General features: G+C 36.1%; 1 protein-coding gene across 1 annotated transcript in view; it reads right to left on the reverse strand.

Moving 5' to 3' along the window:
* Positions 1 to 8177: 8177 nt before the first annotated feature.
* LOC131431420 (potassium voltage-gated channel protein Shaw-like) overlaps positions 8178 to 21505 on the reverse strand; it is a 203010-nt gene continuing 189682 nt past the window's right edge. Inside the window, exon 8 of the mRNA XM_058597120.1 lies at positions 8178 to 9319. Within this exon, the coding sequence (XP_058453103.1) occupies positions 9021 to 9319 (299 nt within the window). The 3' untranslated portion in view covers positions 8178 to 9020. The remainder of the gene's footprint in view (positions 9320 to 21505) is intronic.

The raw sequence follows: 21505 nt of genomic DNA on the forward strand, positions 1-21505 counted from the left end.
AGTGGTATAAACGCTTCAAAGGTGGTCGTACAAGCTTGTATCATGATGAGATCCCTGGCCGCCCAAAAACATCTGTTACTGAAGAAAACATTGAATCGACGAAGCAAATCGTGTTGCAAAATCGTTCTGTATCGATTAGAGAGCTGGCTGTGTTGTTGGACATCTCTTATGGATCAGCCGAACACATTTTAACTGATGTTTTGGGTTTGAAACACGTCGCTTCTCGGCTGGTGCCAAAAAGCTGCATTTCACACGCTCACACAGCGTTGGTTGTGTCACAGTTTTTGGCCAAAAACTCAACCAATATCATCAACCAAGCACCGTACTCTCCAGATATAGCCCCGTGTGACTTTTTCCTCTTCCCCAGATTCAAATTGCCATTGCGGGGAACGCGTTTTAAGACCATAGAGACCATAAAAGAGAATTCGCTGCGTGAACTAAAGGCCAAACCTTCGGCGACCTATAAAACTTGTATGGAAAATTGTATCAAGCGTTGGCATGCATGTATTGCCGAGGGAGGAGAGTACTTTGAATTGAAATTTTGCGTTTGACCTATTTTTATATATATAAAAAATAGGTATAGAATTCGCTCAAACTTTCGAAAATTTTTCCGAGGCCCGGAGGGCCGAATGGCATATACCAATCGATTCAGCTCGACGAACTGAGCAAATGTCTGTGTGTGTGTGTGTGTGTATGTGTGTGTGTCCGTATGTGTGTTGTCAACTAAGAGGTCGAGATCTCAGAGATGGCTGGACCGATTTTCATCAAACTAGTCGCAAATGAAAGGTCTCCCCGTCACCCAAAACGCTATTGAATGGTTTTGAGATCGGATGTTTACTTTTTGAGTTATACAAAGTTTTATGTCAAAATTTTCAGTTTTTTGACAGTATCTGTCACAATTGACCTTGAAAACAGAATATGTTTTCAGACTTAGATTCCGCACGGTAATACCTATCCAACAAGCCATAGATTGTTAAAATCCGTCCATTTTTAACGGAGATATCGAAATTTTTCTGTAAGCGACTTTTCCCCCTATTCCAGCAGTAGGAGTTTTGATCGCTGTATGACAAAGAAATGCTTGGGAGCAACGGAAAACACGATTTTTTATACTGTTACATACAATTGTTTCTAAGAACCAAAAGGATTGTGTACAGCATTCTTTTTCATGACATTTAGCCTCGGACCGATTTTGGCACGGCTCGTTTTTGGCAACATAATCGTTCGAATATGACATATATAAACCAGATGATGGCAGAATTTTTTTTAATTATTTTGTTTTAAACTACTTACAGCAATAAATGCTGGAACAACATAACATCCATATACCATTCGAATCAGTTCGTCGAGATCAGCAAATGCGTGTGTGACAAATAACTTCAATTAATTTTCTCGGAAAATTTCTTTTCTACAAATTCAGATTCATACGAAAAGTCGTATGCTCCCAAACAAAGTTCCTGCATTATGTTTGGTTCCGACCTCTGGTTTCGGAACTACAGGATGATATGTGAAACGAAATCAAAATTGTGTAACTCATTTTTCTTGAAGATGGCTGAACCGATCTAAGATGCAAATGAAATCTAAGAATCATCTAAGATTCAAATGAAAAGTTTCAAAGTTCTATAAAACATCTTGCTCTTCAGTCAGATCCAACTTCCGGTTTCGGGGATTGTATAAAAATGTCTATTCCACATAATTTAATCAGGTTTATCGGGTTAGCAGATTTGGATAGTCGATAAAAAAATTAACTTTTTTCAGTTTTAGTGGTATTCAGTTGTCGATCAGAAGGCACCTAAAAATTTAATTCGTGCTATGATCTCTCAAAGATGTCTTAACTGATTTTCAAATGTTTTGAAACAAATGTAAAGTGTACAGCTACTCAGGTGAATTTATCTGACTTCGGCCATACCGCTTTTAGAATTCCGGTTCCAGTATAAAATCGTTTCTCAAAGCTCAATCGTTTTCTCAAAAAAAGCCTAATCAAATTTCAGAAACAAAAATTTTAATTAAAACAAACTTATATATAAAAATTAATTATTTTATCCAATTATGACTTCCGGTTCTCGAATTACATGATGATGAATTTTTAAAATTCAAACCGATATAGAAGATGACAATCCCGAAAAGCTTCAAAGTTGAACTCAAAACTGTTGTAATTTATTCGTCATATGGCCATACGAATCGGTTTGGGTTATGCTGGTTCCTGAATACCGGCTCTGGAAGTACCTTAAATTACCGTAAACTCTAGAGTGGAACTTACATATCATGGCATGTTTAATCGATTATCACACTTCTAGATTCAAATTCGATCCGATTTGCAGTTTCGACATTACAGAGTAATGAGTGATTAAAATCTCAAATTGTCGCTTAAAACGAGGGTCATTAAAATAATGTCATGAAAACTTAAACACCGAAGAATATTCATGCAAAAAACACATGCGGATTGATAAAAATAGGTATCATCTCACTGCTAGGTGGATTAAACACGTTTTTTAATAAAATTCCGGTTCTTTTTCGATCATAAGGTATATGTTTGAATGTGAATATGTAGCTAAGTAATTAACATTCACAGATGTCTGAGGTTCACTCGCTTGAGAAAAGCCCCGTGGGCAACTTGAAACATTATTTTTATACGTCAGAGTTTAAAGCCTAGGTTCAGAAGGTAAAGAAAGGCTATGCAATCACTGTGAAAACCGACTTTTCAATCGACGGCCGGAGGGTATATACCGTTAGATTCAGCTCGACAAACTGTGTGTGTATGAATGTTACAAAAATATGCGCTTACTCGTAGATGGTTTGAACGATTCTCACCAACTTATATTCAAATGAACGGTCTTATGATCTCATAGCCTGCTATTGAATGTCATTTGGATCCGACTTCCGGTTCCGGAGTTACAGGTTAATGTGTGAAAATTAAAGAAAAAATATGCACTCAATTTTCGTAGAACTGGCTTACCCGATTTTCACAAACTAAGATTGAAATGAATGGTCTTATAGTTCTTTAAAAGTTTATAGAAAGAATAATCTGGGTCCGACTTCCGGTTCCGGTCCTAAAGCGCGTTGAGTGGTAAATTTTTAATTTCATGAATTTTTTTCCACAACTGATGTATGTATGTATGTATGTATGTGTGAAGCCACCATCAGTTCAAGGCATTACCAATGTATGCGGGTAGACTTACAGTAGATCCGAATTTGATTATCAGATAGCTTTCATATAATTGCTGTTAAGAAGGCCAAAATGGGTTTTGGTTAATTTAATATAATATAATATAATATAATATAATATAATATAATATAATATAATATAATATAATATAATATAATATAATATAATATAATATAATATCATATAATATAATATAATATAATATAGAACAATATAATATGATATAATGCAATGCAGTATAATACCATACAACATAACATAATATAATATAATAACATAATATATGAAATAATATACTATGATACAATCTAAAACAGTTGCTTTCGCAGTGTAAGTTATGCTCTTCTTTCGTCGCAGTTTTGCAGGAATATAATATTTCGTTTTTAATAATAAAAATAATAATAATAATAATAATAATAATAATAATAATAATAATAATAATAATAATAATAATAATTATAATTATAATAATAATAATAATAATAATAATAATAATAATAATAATAATAATAATAATAATAATAATAATAATAATAATAATAATAATAATAATAATAATAATAATAATAACAATAATAGTAATAATAATAACAACAACAACAACAATATATAATACAATGTAATATAATTCAATTCAATATATAACAAATAATACAACAAACAGCATGTTGCAATATACTATGATATAGCACTTTAGGATGGGCTTCAAACTACAATCCATTTGGCACCCTCAGTCGACAGTCGACGTCGTTCTATTGACCAAATGTCATCATAGACGCTCGGGGTGGCATGAGATAGGAACTTGTGAGGACTTAGTTATCTCACCATTTGACGACCATGAATATTTTTCTACTGATGATCAAAAACAGGTAGAAATCTCATAAAACTGACTGATTAATTCTTCAAGTTTGTAGGTAAATAAATTAAATCGGTCTTCCGTTTTCTGTTCCGGTAGCATCGAAAATAATGAAGGAAAACTCCAATAGTAGATCTCACTTCGATTTTTCAGTGATGCTTACCGATTTTCACAAATCGTGATTTAAATTAAAACACACGTGGTCTCCAATGATAATGTAAAATTTCATCTGGATCTAACTTCCGGTTCATCAATTACAAGGCGATAGATTCAAAATTTTCAAACCGTTATTTAATATGACGATATAAAACCGGTACGTTGGTATGGAAGAAGAAAACACCACCGTCTTTGCGAACGAAGCACACAGCATGTTTTGTTCATGTTGTTTACTTGTTTACTATCCTTACATAAAGTGCGACCGATTTTCGCAAACTTTGGTCTTATGGTTCCACACGAAATTTTAGAATTGCATCCGGATACAACTTTCGGTGCCGGAATTAGTTTCATATCGTCACTTAAAGCGGTAAAGCAAAAAAACATAAAAAAAAATCTAAACTGAGCTCGAAACTATTTCTATCGTTATTCATTGTTAGTAGACGGCCCATCAAATTAATTCCGGCTTTCCAGGTTCTCTATTTCCGATTCCAGAAGCACCGAAAATAGTGTTCTAATTCGTCAATTTTCTCAGCGATAGTATTCTATTTCCATTTTGTCGGAGATAGTTTGATAGATTTTCACGAACTTAGAATCAATGAGAAGGTTTCTTGATTCGACATCCGGTTCCGGAACTATTGGGTTAAACGATTCCAAATTTTATACCACCACCTAAATCGACGTAGCAAAGGAGGGAAAAAATCTTTTTAATAAGGCTCAAAACTGTTTCAATTTGTGGGTCATATTCGTTGATTGCCATACGAACTAACTTCGACTATTCCGGTCCTCGGAGTTTCAGAATTATTGGAAATATTTGGCAAAAATTGTAAAAAGTATTTCTCTCACTTTTTTTCAAGATGGCCAAATCCTTTTTTCTCAAACTTATAGATTTAAAGGATAAGTCTTACAGTTTTTCCGGTTCTGTAACTACAGGGTCAACAGGATTTGTAAATTTTGCAAGATTACGTCCGAACAAACTTTCCTGTTTCTATTCAATGAACAGTTATTTTAGAATTCCACAGTATCATACATAAATACTGTCCCAGAAAGTATGGACGCACTTTGATTTCGCTGTAAATAATTCACAAGTGTTAGATATTCAAATTTTATTCGATATACTGATAATATTAGACTACAACAACAGAATATTATTCTCAACATTTGCTACTTAGCCATTGTAGACTAGATGGCGCACCTTCTTGCGAACGTTCCTCATTAAATTCCGTACATACTTCTTGGCGACAAGTTTTGACACTTTTTTCCAATCTATTTCGAACTGTTGAATGGTTTCGGTTGCCGAGACATTCTTCCTAAGATGTGCCTTCGTCAATGACCAAATTTCCTCAATTTGTCGATGTTGTGGGCAATTTGGTGGATTCATGTCTTTTGGGACAAATGTGTCATTTTTGGTAGTATACCATTCTACCGTTGATTTCGAGTAGTGGCAAGAAGCAAGATCTAGCCAGAAGACAACAGGATCCTTATGGCTTCGAATCATGGGTAGAAGTCGTTTTTGTAAACATTCCTTGATGTTTATTTCGCTGTTCATTGAAGCAGTGGTGATGAAGGGTTTCGAAATATTACCGCAGCTACAAATTGCTTGCCAGACCATAGCTTTCTTACCAAATTTTTCGACTTAAATTGATGTTTCGGACTGATTTAACACTTGCCCTTCTCGCACCGTATAATACTGTGATCCCGATTGTAATCGAGTTCAACGTAGGTTTCGTCGTCTATGATTATGCAGTTCAAATTTCCAGCAAAAATCGTATTGTACAGCTTTCGAACCCTCGGCCTGATCGATGCTTCTTGTTTCGGACAACGTTTTGGTTGTTTCTGCTTCTTATAGGTTCGAAGACTTTAGCACGAAGAACATTTTATTTCGAGGTGCCCACTTTTTTGACTACATCTCGAACTTCTTTTCTCGAACGCCTTCAGTATACGTTTATTCAACTAAGGGTTAGCAGGACCTTTTTTTCGACCCGTTTTCGGTTTATCCTCAAAGGTGTTATCCTCACCGAACTTCCTGATTGCATTTTGCACGGCTTTTTTACCTACTCCTTCCATTTTTACTATCTTTCTCAGTGACAGTCCGCGTTCTGTGCACTATTTGTACACAATTTTTCGCCGTTGTTCTGCTGAAAGTCCACGCATTTCGAAACAAACTAATGAAAACGAATGAACAACTGCACAAATGGTTAGAGAAGAGTGTAAACAACAGAACGCAGCCATGAAAATTGACAGATTCTGAACCATTGCAAAATGGCAGCGGTTTTGGTTGCGTCCATACTTTCTGGGACAGTCTTTACAGATCGCCAAAAGACCGGAACTATAAGAAAAAACCTATGCTTAATTCACCGAGTGGTGTGATAATGCTTTTTTCTTTCATCGAGGCAGTCTCGTTAAAATATTTTTTGCCTTTTTTAAGGAAATTTCTGATACTAATTTGGGTTCATTTTTAACATCTATTTATTAATATTGATTCGACTAGTTCACAAAAGCATGCTTCAGCGTTTAAGTTTGTTGAAATCGGTTCAGCCATCTCTGAGAAAATTGAGCGGTAAAAAAAAACAACGCGTTTTTTCGGTTACTTTACTTATATCGTCATATCTCTGCAACAAGAAATCACAGTCGTTTGATCTTCTAACTTGATAACTGGCTCAATAGTAATTATTAAATTGACCTAAGTTTTATAAAATCGGTTCAGCTATCTCAGAGAAAATTGCGCGAGAAAAAGACTTGTTGGAAGTTGGAATTTTATCACGTTTTTGGCATCGCCGCTTAATGAGACGCTATACAATTTTTAGTACTCTTCACCCTGCAATTTGTTGTATTCGGATGAATACGAAATTGAACAAAAGTTTGAGTTGTGTTTTCTTCTTCCGTGCTTGCTCGTACCGGTGCGTACTGGTTTTGTATCGTCATTTTTATGGCGGTGTATATTTTTTCCATTTTTTTTGTGCATATTATCCAGTATCTCCGGAACTGGAAGCCGAATTGGAAGAAATTCAATAGCAGGCTATGGGACAATAAGACCTTCCATTTGGATCTAAGTTTGTGAAAATCGGTTCAGTTATCTCCGAGAAAAGAAAATTCATGTTTTTGCCTTTCACATATACAAGCACAGCAAAAACCGACTTTTAAACCGAATTTCATATACCATTCGACTCAGCTTGACGACCTGATTAAATGTCTGTGTGTGTGTGACAAATATTGTCTCTCACTTTTCTCGGAGATGGCTGAACCGATTTTCACAAACTTAGATTTAAATGAAAGGTTTTATGGTCCCACACAAAGTTCCTGAATACCATTTGAATCCGACTTCCGCTTCCGGAACAACAGGGTGACATGAACACTGGATTAGAATACTGAACCTGGATTCTTGAAAGAGATTACCAGAATACTGACAGAGACTCTGAACTTGAGGCAGAAATCTACACTTGGATACTGAGCATCGATTTGGATTCTAGACCTGAACTTGATTTCTTGGCTTGAAATCTCAATGAAGGTTTTGTTTCTAAATCTAGAGCAGGATTTAGGATTCCAAACAAGATTTTTACTCCAAAAATTTGACAGAGATACTGGAAATGCACCAGCATCGTGAACCTGGAACTTGATCTTGATTTGGATTTTGAACCTGAAGTTAAATTCAGAAACATAACTCTGGACTAGGATTCTGGGCCAAAATTTTGAAGTGGGCTGTAGGGACCAGTTTGAGAATCACTGATGATGATGATGATTTTCTTGATGTTTCTGCAAAATATTCTGTTTTCCGTTGAAAAAATGTACATGGGTTAGACAGTTCTGTAATGATACTTTTCCGAAATTACTGCTGAAGATAAATTTTTAGAAATTTATTCTGTCCCCTTCGGTGAAGGCAATGGGTGTTTCGGTGATTTCATTAATTCGAAAATGTTACGAAGGTTTTTCTTTTCCTTTTATGAATCACACGATCGATATATTTCAATTAGCACATTTCATTTTATTTTACTTGGAGTGTAAATCATAAAACAAAAAAGCTAATGTTTTCTGCAGCAAGTTGTAGTATTTATCTATATTTGCAATAGTTTTTAAACGATAGTCGTAATGATGGATGGCAAAAATTTTCCAATGAATTGTGAAAGATTTACATTCTTAGTTCTAAACACATTAAAATTTAGATGAATCTTAGTTACTCTATCTTAACAATTACAATTTTATTCCGTTGTTTTGTATTTAAATATCATCTTTTACTTGGTAAAACTACTTGTATCACATTAAATGCTTCTTGTTTGGTTGAAAGTTTTCTGAATAATTTATTAACTTACAAACGTAAAATGATGTCCAATTACATGTCAATAGTGAAATTTACAAAGATTGTTTATGTCTTAGCACAAAAGATAATTATCGCAAAGTGATCGATAACTTGCCGATTGCCGTACTTCCCATAACGTTGCTCCATTTCAGTATAGGAATTATCTAAACCCGTAACTGTGATTTATGCTCTCCTTTAACTGAAAAATAGCACTTATCGTAATTTGTACAGATGAAATTAAATTTCACAACTTTCACGGCAGAAGTTTATTATGTTGAACCAATCCAATAACAATGTACCATCTAATTGAGCGATCATAAGAATATTGTTTGCAAATTCAGTTGAATTGATAAAGCATAGTTAGGCTCTAGAAGAGCAGCCGACATTTATATGTATATACAATCGTTTCTTTCTTGTTTTAACTAGTTAACAGCTAGAAAAGTCTTATGACATAATTCACCAAAAACTCATAGGAAGCTAGCTATCCTACCGAGATACAAAGCAGATCTTTATTTTTGATAGAAACAAAGAAAAAAAACATACACACATCCATTTCATTTGGTGTTATTAGCATTTCCCGTCGTGGCATTTCCATTCGGGCTGATGGTATGGTTATTGTTTGCGGTGTTACTGTTATTGTTGTTGATCAGCTTACCGGTGGCATCCCGAGGGATGAGAACCTGCTGGCCAGTGCCGACGGTTGCCGGAGCACGACTGCCACTGTTGATGTTACTGTTGTAGCATATTGTCGGTGGCCGAACTTCGAATGTGGGCTTGCACATGGCCAGTGCCGGGTTGCTGTGTAGGCCCACATTCCGCGGACACATGGCTACGATGCTGGCACCGATGGGACCTGGGGAGGGAGAAAGTGAAAATTGCTGTTAGAAACCGCGGTATTAATTTGCGGTTCCGGACAAACGGACCGGTCAGTGACACATCGAGCAAAAACGTGGGGCTTTCGGCTCACAGCAATCCTTTATAGAGTTCATGCAGGGTGTGGTTTAGAACGATGCTACGGTTCGGGTGAAGGGTTCTAGTCTACCACATTCAGTAGAGTCAAATGCACAATTGTGGTTTATGTTTTAATATACTACTAAAAACTACACATTCAGATCATCGCACATAAATAACGATTTTTGACTATATAACCGTCAGACAACATCAATTATTAGATCAAAAATGTAGATCAGATACAGTACGGTGATATTACAGTAAATTGTACAGCTTCCGTTTCATTCATCCATACACTCTCTCTTTCAGCTTTCGGTCAACGGTCAACGATGCTTTTATTTGTCGATGGACGTTGCGGCAGTGGTTTAAAGTAGCGAAAAACCGTAATGTTTCATTTGAAATGGGTATCTCGTACATTTTTACATGCGAATGATTTTGAATGGCTGTTTCCGAGTGGTAAGTCCTCTTGGGTTTGATGTGGTGATTGTCCATTTTCCAAATCATAAAAACAATTATTTTTTTTTTTTCATAAATACGTTTATTTCTTAAGGCAGTTTACATAAGTTTTTCTTCGCCGTAGCATCACTTTTACATAATATTCTTATCCTAATTTAATTCTAACATAGTCACAACGTTTTGCATTTATTAAAACATATTCTCTTATTACTTAAATATCATCTTAGGTAACTCGTCATTAATTATGAAATCTACTCGGAAATAATATTTGAACCAAACGATTAACTTCTATAAATTATAAAATAAGCTGTTATTTTCAGACATTTTGTTAATAATTTCATAAACTGTTTCGAGTTTGTTTGTATCATTACATTATTTTTATTCTAATTTAGCTATTGGTTGAACTCATGGACGCAGCTGGGATCAGAACTAAGTCTTGAAAGGGGCCTTTATTAAATTGAAACTCCAGTTTTCTTTATGAAATGATAAATAAGTTTCATGTATGAAAGGTCACGACAAGCAAGAATGTCTCGAACTGGGATATTGGATAGTCTACCTTGGGTACGCAAAGAATTTATTAGTTGAGATCTGACATCACGATACTCCACGCATGTCCAAACGACATGATCAATATCTCGATAACCTTCGCCACAAGCACAATGATTAGTCTCGGAGAGCCCAATTCGAAGGAGATGTGCATCTAACGTGTAGTGATTGGACATGAGTCTAGACATCACACGAATGAAATCTCTACTCACATCCAGTCCCCTGAACCATGCCTTTGTCGATATTTTCGGAATAATTGAGTGCATCCACCGACCCAGATCATCTTTATCCCAAGAAGCTTGCCAGCTGGCAAGTGTTCTTTGGCGAGACGAGCTATAGAATTCGTTGAAAGCAATTGGTCTCTCATAAATTTCACCCTCAATAGCACCACGTTTGGCTAAAATATCGGCTCTTTCATTGCCAGGAATGGAGCAATGAGCCGGGACCCAGACTATAGTGATTAGATAATTATTGTTCAATATGTCGTTCAGGCACTGTTTTATTTTGCCCAGGAAAAACGGTTCAGTCTTGCCAGTCATGTTTGAGCGAATGGCTTCAATTGCACTCAGACTATCTGTGAAGAGGAAATAATGGTTTGGAATTAATGTGACGATTACACTCAAACTATATTGAACTGCTGCTAGCTCTGCTATATAAACAGATGCAGGTTCTTGAAGCCTAAATGAGGCCGAAACATTATTGTTGAACATACCAAACCCTGTCGCTTCTTCAATTCGCGATCCGTCCGTGTAAAACATTTTCTCAGAGTCAATATGCCTGAACTTACTTGAAAATATTTTTGGGATTTCCGTCGAACGTAGATGATCCGGGATTCCACGCACTTCGCGCTGCATGGATGTATCGAAAAATAAAGTTGAGTCAGGGACATTTAGGAGGCTGACACGGATAGGAATATATCTTGAAGGGTTGATTTCCTGTGACATATGGTTAAAATATACTGTCATGAATTTTGTTTGAGATCGAAGCTCGACTAGTCGTTCGAAATTATTAATTACCATGGGATTCAGCACCTCACATCTTATTAGCAGGCGTGATGAAAGCTCCCAAAATCGATCTTTTAATGGAAGAACTCCCGCCAGAACTTCAAGACTCATTGTATGTGTCGAATGCATGCACCCTAAAGCAATTCGCAAACAACGATACTGAATTCGCTCCAGTTTGATAATATGAGAGTTTGCAGCGGAACGAAAGCAAACGCATCCATATTCCATCACTGAAAGTATCGTTGTCTGATACAATTTTATTAGATCTTCCGGATGAGCACCCCACCAAGATCCTGTTATTGTTCGAAGAAAATTTACTCTTTGTTGGCATTTTGTTATCAGAAACCTAATGTGTCCTCCCCACGTGCATTTGGAATCGAACCACACCCCGAGGTATTTAAAAGTTAAAACCTGTTGGATCATTCTTCCCATCATATGGAGCTGAAGCTGCGCGGGATCATGCTTTCTTGAAAAGACGACTAACTCTGTTTTCTCCGCAGAGAATTCGATACCAAGATGAACAGCCCAATCGGACAAGTTATCTAAGGTATCTTGCAATGGTTTATGCAGATCAATAGCTTTGGGTCCAGTAACTGAAACCACGCCATCATCTGCCAATTGTCTTAGTGTACATGGGGTTACTAGACAGCTGTCAATGTCATTTACGTAAAAATTATAGAGGAGCGGACTGAGGCATGAGCCTTGCGGGAGACCCATGTAACTATTTCTGAGTGTTGCCAAATCGCCATGTGAAAAATGCATGTGTTTCTCTGACAAAAGGTTGTGCAAATAATTATTTATAACCGCTGGGAGTCCATTTTGGTGAAGCTTGTCTGAAAGAACATCAATGGAAACTGAATCAAATGCTCCTTTAATGTCTAAAAATACAGATGCCATTTGTTGCTTTTGAGCGAAGGCAATTTGGATGTCAGACGAAAGTAATGCAAGGCAATCATTCGTCCCTTTATTTCTACGGAAGCCAAACTGAGTATCTGACAACAAACCGTTCGTCTCGACCCAAGTGTCGAGACGTCGTAGAATAATTTTTTCGAACAATTTTCTGATGCAGGACAACATCGCAATGGGTCTATATGAGTTGTGATTGGAAGCTGGTTTCCCCGGTTTTTGAATGGCGATAACTTTCACTTGTCTCCAGTCAGGTGGAACAATATTTTGCTCAAGAAACTTGTTGAACAATTCCAACAAACGTCTTTTTGCGAGGTTGGGCAGATTCTTCACCAAGTTGAATTTAATTCTGTCCAACCCTGGAGCGTTATTGTTACAAGACAAGAGTGCTATAGAAAATTCCATCATTGAAAATGGGTTATTAATAAAACCATTATTTGGAGGAGATTCCCGTATAATGCTCTGCGTAGGAACAGAATCTGGGCAAACTTTCCTAGCAAAGTCAAATATCCATCGGTTCGAGTATTCATCACTCTCATTGCCCACGGTACGATTCCTCATTCGTCTGGCCGTGTTCCAAAGAGTGCTCATTGAGGTATCTCTTGACAAACCTTCGACAAAATGTCTCCAATAGCTACATTTTTTGGCTCGAAGTATGCTCTTGTACTTGGTTTCTAAAACCATAAGTTTTTCAAAATTCTGAGGAGTTCCTCCTCCCCGTTTTAGAAACGTCTTGCAAGCATTTTGTTTTGCGAGTTTAGCCTCTGAGCACTCATTGTCCCACCAGGGGTTGGGAGGCCTTCTGTTAGTCGTTGGCCCAGGAAAGCGTTTAGTTTGGGATTGTTCTGCTGCCTCCAGAATCGAACAAATGAGGAAGTCATATTCTTCAAGTGGAGGGAGCTCTTCCATTGAATTCAAAATACTAGAGATACTACTTTGGTATTTAATCCAGTCGATGTTTTTTGTCAAATCATATGGAATACTAGCGGAAGTAGCAATGCAATTGCTACTGCTAATTGAGATGATGATTGGTAAATGATCGCTACCGTGTAAATCAGGCAGTATTTTCCAGGTGCAATCTAGTCGAATTGATGTTGAGCAAAGAGATAGATCTAATGCACTTGGGCGTGCCGGAGGTCTTGGGATCCGTGTCATGCTACCCATATTTAATACCGTCATGCTAAAGTTGTCACAAATGTTTTGTATTAAAGATGATCTGCTATCATTGTAAACGGAACCCCACATAATACCGTGCGAATTTAAATCCCCCAGAATCAATCGTGGAGCAGGAAGGGCTTCAACCATTTCATTAGGCTGTCGCTGTCCAACTTGTGCTCTTGGAGGAATATAAACCGAAGCTATACAAATGTCTTTTCCTTTAATGTTTATTTGGCAAGCAACAACTTCTATACTAGAAGTTGAAGGGATGTTTAATCTATAAAAGGAATAGCATTTCTTAATTCCCAAAAGCACTCCACCATACGGAGAGTCTCTATCGAGACGTATAATGTTAAAATCATTAAAATTTAAAGCTATGTTTGAAGTAAGCCATGTTTCGCATAAAGCAAATACATCACATTTTTGACTATGCAATAATATTTTAAATGAATCAAGTTTTGGCATGATGCTTCGACAATTCCACTGCAGGACAGTGATTGTATCATTTGCGACGGGTGATAAATTATCCATCAAAAGATACAAAACCTGAGACAATTGGCCATTGAGCTGATAACTGCTTCAAAAAGGTTCTAGCTATTGGAAGGAATGCCATTATGAGGGTCTTTAAGGGTTCAGATATATTGAATGCTGAGAAAATCCATTCAACAATTTCCGAAAACTTCAGTAATCCTGTTGGTGGCTGTGAAATGGAGCCCACTGGATTATTATCTTTTTCTGTACTAGATCCTGGATTGGTTTGTGAATTTGACAAACCAGGAGGCACAGTCTTTGGTTTTGACTTTTTTTGTTTAACACGGGGATCTTTTTTTGAAGATGAAATTTTAGGTGTCTTTTTTGGTAATTTGGAGGAAGACTTCTTTCTCTTAACTGACCCTTGGGTAGTGATAAACGAATTACCTTCACTATTTTCGTCAGAGTCAGAGTCCTCTGGTTCCTCTAGATTTGAAAACCCGTTTTCGGTTTCCAAAGGGGGGACATCAATGACCGTTTTAAGCATTTCTGCATATGTGCGCTTAGACCGTGCTTTTAAAGAAAGCTTAATTTTGTCTTTGTGCACTTTAAATTCAGTGCATACTGAAATATCATCATGAGGACTATTCCCACAATAAATACATTTTTCAATTTCCTTGTTGCAATCATTATCTTTATGAGGCCCTTCACACTTAATACATTTTGGTTTATTACTACAGTAAGTAGCTGTGTGGCCGAATTTTTTGCAGTTCGTACAATTCATTACATTTGGAACAAAAAGCCGAACAGGGAGGCGAATTTTATCGACATAGACATGGGACGGCAACGCAGACCCGGCAAATGTCACTCGAAACGAGTCTGATGGGCGATAAACTTTTTTTTCCTCTTCATGAACTACTGAGTACAGTTGTTTGCACTCCAGTATTTTCACACCCTCAAGCATAGAGTTCTTGAAACGACCAACACCATGCTTGAGTAAATCATCTACCGAAAGACTCGCTTCGGTAACAACACCGTCAATTTCGACATCTTTGGAGGGTATGTAAACTTTATACTCTTTATTGAAATGTTCCGAAGAGACAATATCATTCGCGTGTTTCAAATTATTTACCACAACACGAATTTTATCGTTATTTACTTTTATGATCTCTTTGATTGAAGAGTATCGTGATGTCAAACCTTTATTAATTTGAAAAATGTTTAATGGCTTTGATATACGTCTAAAAAAGACTATCCAAGGCCCAGAAGAGCTCTCCTGATATTTTTTCGTTCGTGGGGGTATCGGATTCAAGCTAGGATTTACGTCCATGGATTCATCCATTACATTAAAATTTTTAACTAAACTTTAAAATAAAATTTGAAACCAACACTACACAGTACTCAATCAAAAGGAAAAGAAAAAACTTCTACCTTGAAATTGTTGTCTATCTCCGTTGCACTGCCGTGTAGATCCTCGTTGCTCTAGATGTTCTTGTTGGATGCTGATTGTTGGATGTGATGCTACTGCTACCTGACATCCAGCACCACTCGATTTCCGATATACTTTTGTCTTCGCCAGCTGCAACCAGCGCAGGTCACCGGTGTATACCTGCGTGTTGTATGGCAGTGGAAAGACCGAGTTGTCTTGTCTCCTTCTTCCTAGTGCTCCGCACCGATATGCTTCTGCACCGAAGTGCCTTCGCACCGGTGTGCCTTTGCACTCTCCTGCTTCTATGTGCCTTTGCACTCTTCCTCTTCGATGTGCCTTTGCACTCTCCTGCTCAGCACTTGTGGCCTGGGTAGAGTTTGGGAAACGCCCTTTGTTGTTTCCTTCACCAGCTTGGCCCAGCACTAGGGCTCTCTTATGCAGCACGACTATACGTTTTAACGGCTGCTGCCAACAGGTTTCTACCTGTAGTTCAACCGTTGTCGTATTTAACGCGTGTAAACCAACCAGCGTTATTAAACTGTACGCTTCTATACACAACCTTCTCGGTTGAACGGCTATTACTGAATGATAAAAACAATTATCTTCGTAACATATTACCACGTATTTCATGCAGCGATGACTTGACGACAGCGTGGTAATACAAAACGGTTACTTGGTTTATCATTCATAGTTAATATATTTTAAGATGCTGCTACATGTGAATAAATATAATCAAGAATAAAAGTTGATCTTATTCGCTAATTCCATTTTGTTGATTAGATAAACAATTATCATTTGAGTAACGCAATTAGAAGTCTTCAACGAAATAAGTAACAAGTAACACTCGCTATACCTGAAGTCTAAATTCGACACTTCTGAACTCAATTTTCTATCGTTTAGAAAACATTAAAGCTACCCTCGTTAACCGCAATAAATCATAATTTTCTCTTTCTTGTCCCAAGCGAAGGTAAACGTGTTTGTGACCAGCAATGACGACTTTCAGGCCAAAACAACATTGTCATTCCAAAAACAAAAAGATTATTCTCAAAGGACTCTTGTGGGAAACTCACGGAAAAGTTTATGCTTACTCTTTTTAGTTTTATTTTGACAAAAATTATTTTCAAGATTAAAAAATTATGGTTATATATGTATATATATATATAAATATATATATATATATATATATATATATATATATATATATATATATATATATATATATATATATATATATATATATATATATATATCTAATAAGTACGAATAATGGAAACATCTAAAATTGAAATTGTTCGAAAAAGTTATACTGACACCGATTTCCAACCACTGTAAGACGATACTCAACATGCCCTACGTGACTGATGTTACGTCAAATAGTTGGCAGACAGAAGCTATTTACACGGATCTTTCTTTCACCTTTAATATAATTAACCACGAATTGGACTGTCTTGCATTCGGATCAAGCATCTTTCATGAGATTCAACCATACCTCAGGAATCATTCCGCAGGGAAGCTATCTACGTCCCTTACATATTTCTACTGTATTTTGACGATATCAACTTTTCTCTAGGGTCTTGGAGTCTTCATCTATCGTTTAATGAAATAACATCAAGATTTATTACAACGTCAGTAACTCAGAATACGCAGATTACTATGAAGCTGACTTGTTTCGACAACATCGGCGTTCTTCTTAAAGAACAATTTATATCAGAGGAACAAATTAGTTGCGTCGTTGCAAAAGTTTTCCCTAGCATTAGATTCTTAATGAGGATGGCTAAGTTCTGTAAAGATCACATCCGAATTTTGTGCATAATATTAGGAAACATCATAAGGACTACACACTTAAATTAGATTACCGATCTCAGCTGTTCAAAGCTCGCTAGCTGTTTTTTCAGTAAAAATATCATTTCATCACAGGATTAGGGTACTGCTATCAACAAATGTTTATTTCAGTTCGGTTTTACATCTCATCCAAGTCAGTCGATAAAACAAATCCACTTACGTTCGGGACAGAAAAAATCAAGTACAGTATTGTGTAGTGAACAATAGAACGACCTCGAAATGAGTGAACCAAACGAACAAAAGCTACTGCCGGCACGAAAGAATACAATTGTTGTTGACTTCAGGCAATGCAAAATTCGACCTTCGATACGAGAACTTGAAGGTTTGCTTAAGGAGCAAATGCATCTTGACATTAAACGTGTGCATTTACGTCAATGCAATAAGACGAATAATGTTGTTTACGTGCAGTTTTATAAAGAGTTGGATGCAATTCAATTCGCAAAAGACAATAACAATGTGCACTATGTGGAGCACGAGAACATTAAGTACAACATTCCAGTATATATGGATGATAGTGCTATAGAAGTGCGTGTGCATGATCTTCACTCAAGCGTCACCGATTCTTATATTCGCAAAACTATGTCCCAATACGGAGAAATTCTCTCTATCGAAAAAGAAAAGTGGAAGAATTTTTTTTGAAGAGGCCTATACCTTCTTATGTGATTTTCGGTCAAGATACAAGAATTCCGTGCAAATCACTTGATACTATGACAATCAGATGGCCACATGTCACTATTGCCAAAAAGCTGTTCACTACGGTAAGCCATGTGATAAACTGGACAAGGAGACAACAACACCAAAGGACAACGGTGCTTCCTTCACACAAACCCCAAGCAACCCCATTGCACCTGTGACAGCCGCCCACAACAATGGAGCATCCCCTTCAACGATCAGTATCCTCTATAGAACAAAGTACACCAGCTGCAGTTAACAACTTACCCTCCAACCAACCAGCAATTGCAACCAATATACAACAAGGTGTCTCTACAGCAACTAGCCACGAAAAGAAGACGGAAATCGACAACAATACCATCGATGCGGCAATGGATGACGAGACGAAATACGAACGAAGTGCCCCTCAATCTTCGCAGGAGGGAAATGGAAGCTCCTCTCCCCCTAGAAAAAGGGTGACAAATCCAACTCAAAAAAAAATTATTTAAAAATCGGCTCAATCGCCCACCTAAAGCTTGTACGCAAATAAAGCTTGCTTCATTTAGAATTGGAACAAACTTTTGCTCATATTGTGGCGCTCCTGGTGGACGGATTTGGAAGCTCTTGGCGCCCACGTGTCGGGAATTTTGTCAGCTTCACGTATGATTTTTGACATTCCGAAAATCGACTGTACTTTGTAAACAATCAACATGGAAGCCGAAAGAAGGAAAAAAAATTGTGCACAGTTATTTGGAAAATCCATTGTGGTCTGCATTTAGGCTAGCTAAACAGCTGAATTTGCCCAGAAATACCGTATGGCGCGTCATCAAACGGTGTAAGGAAACATTGACGACGATTCGGAAGCCTCAAGCCGATCGTCGGAGTCGAACTGACGACCGGAAATTGCGTGGTAAGATTTTGAAGACGATTAAGAGGAATCCTAATCTGTCGGACCGTGATTTGGCCAGAAAATTCGGTGCTGCCCATAGTACCGTGAGGAGAACTCGACTCCGGGAAGGAATCAAGTCGTATCGAGCTAGCAAACAGCCAAATCGGACAATGAAACAGAATAGTGTGGTCAAAATTCGTGCTCGGAAACTATATGACCAGGTGCCGACCAAGTTCAACGGGTGTCTTCTGATGGACGATGAAACCTGTGTCAAGGCTGACTTCCGTCAAATCCCAGGTCAAAAATTTTACTTGGCAACGGTTCTGGGGGATGTTTCAGCCAAATTTAAATTTGTTTTTGCCGACAAATTTGCAAGAAAATTTATGATTTGGCCGGGCATTTGCAGCTGCGGCAAAAAAACGAAAGTTTTCGTTACAAACGGGAAACGTTGTCAAAGACATCAATCAGATGACGACCTGGTGGAATAAGATAGCTAAAACGATGGACGAAGAAGGTGTGCGCCGCCTACTGAGCCGTGTTACAGGAAAAATTCGAGAATTCCTTCAAAACCGTGACGAATAATTTTATCCGTATTTTTTCTTAAAAGTATGAAGAAAACGCTACATTTGTATAAAAAAAGATCTTGAATACAATAATAAAAATACAGGCGATTGTCTTTGTTCCAATTCTATTTGAAGCAAGCTTTAGGCCTGAATAAAAAATATCTTTTAAATAAAAAAAAACAAATGTTTATTTGTGCTGATGTATCAGTGAAATGTGAATGTTCGGTAGTTCGCCTGTTCTAATGAAATAATTCTCGTTGAAAGATGGAAAAAAATACTGAATGATGTTTAGTGAGTACATTGTGTCTCTTGCTTGTAAATATGATAATTGATGAATGGATATATAAATTAATAAACAAGTAAATGAATGAATGAATGAATGAAAGACTAAAAATAGATGGCCGAAAATTATATAAATTGTGAAATAAGAAAATATATGGATAAGCTAAAAACAACTACATTAATGTACCCATAAATAATTATTAAAAGATCAATTTTTCACTACATAAGTAGTTAATTATTAGTAAATACACATAATAAAAAGAATATAATAAATGAGGAAAAACCACTTCCGGTGAAACTCGTAATTTGTGAGCACCTTGTATCGTGTTAGTCCGGAGAAAATTCGAGTATTTCACAATAAAGAGAGGATTTTTATCCGTACTTTGATGACTCGACGCAGCCACACAGCGAGATTTTCACTTGAAGTCCAGTGAAAAGAAAGTTCATAGGACTATAAACGAAAATTAACTGGCAATACAGCCTAAGTTGCTGTGCCATCAAATCGGCGTCATCTCAAGTGAGGTGACGCCAACCAGAAAAAGAAGAAGAAGAAGTATGAGTAAAAAAATAAATTATAATTAATTTGATAAATATATAAGTTGAATTGCTGTATATTCGAACAAATAAATTTGTAAAAAAATGTATAGAAAGATAATTAATTATGTTATGAATAAATAAATCAAAAAATAAATAATGATCACATTATTAATATACTGTTTACTCAAACATCAAATAACAGAACGTATAGTTCAAGTTATAGATGAGTACATGACAAAAAATGATTGAATAAATAACTAAATGAGTAAATAATCAAAAGAATAAATTAATAAAAACATGAAATATTAGTGAATAAATGAATTATGAAATTAACCATTTGATAATTCAATAGAAAAATGAAGTAAAATATACATACAGAAGTTAAAAAGTGAAAATTTAGAATAATTATTGAATTGATAAATTGGTGAAAGTTAAACAATCTAACTGAAATAATAAATAAATAAATAAATAAATAAATAAATAAATAAATAAATAAATAAATAAATAAATAAATAAATAAATAAATAAATAAATAAATAAATAAATAAATAAATAAATAAATAAATGAATAAATAAATAAATAAATAAATAAATAAATAAATAAATAAATAAATAAATAAATAAATAAATAAATAAATAAATAAACAAATAAATAAATAAATAAATAAATAAACAAACGAATAAAAGAATAAATAAATAAAAAGTTAATAAATACGTAAATAAATAAATAAATGAATAAATCTAATAATAAGAACGGATGGGCGGATTTACATGATTTTTTTTTGCTTGATTAGTTGCCACCCCCACCGGGTTCGTACATCCAAAAAATTAGGAAAACTTGCCGGAAAAGTGGGAAAATTCCATAAAATTGCTTAGCATGGATAATGGAATTTTCCACTGAAAAAGACGCCAATGGTTGCTAGATCATCGATAGCTGTTTGGCGCATAACGAGTTGCATAAGTGTTTGGCCGTCGAAGAAAGGAATACTAGATCGTTGAAAGAATCTTTTGGCGCGCAACGAGTTGTTTTGTGTCAAGTTTTCACATGCATACTTGATTCATGTGATTCGTCATTCCGAGCCGCGTATTTAATTGGGTATCAACATGTTTGCTTGCCAAAATGATTTAATGAACGCATATGACTGTTCTAGAAATACCGCTGTTAGCAGGAGGAAAAGTTCTGATATCGTTTACCAGTTTTTTTTTTTTTATTCAATATTATAATATAATTTTAAGGCACACTGCTTAAGCTCTAAGATGCCAAGGATATTTACTAATCTTAATTACGACTATATTAAAACTAGAATAGTATCATTATGTAATGCCGGTGAATTGGATATTGCATATGGGTCTT

This window comes from Malaya genurostris, chromosome 2 (assembly GCF_030247185.1).
Source record: "Malaya genurostris strain Urasoe2022 chromosome 2, Malgen_1.1, whole genome shotgun sequence".
NCBI classification, from domain to species: domain Eukaryota; kingdom Metazoa; phylum Arthropoda; class Insecta; order Diptera; family Culicidae; genus Malaya; species Malaya genurostris.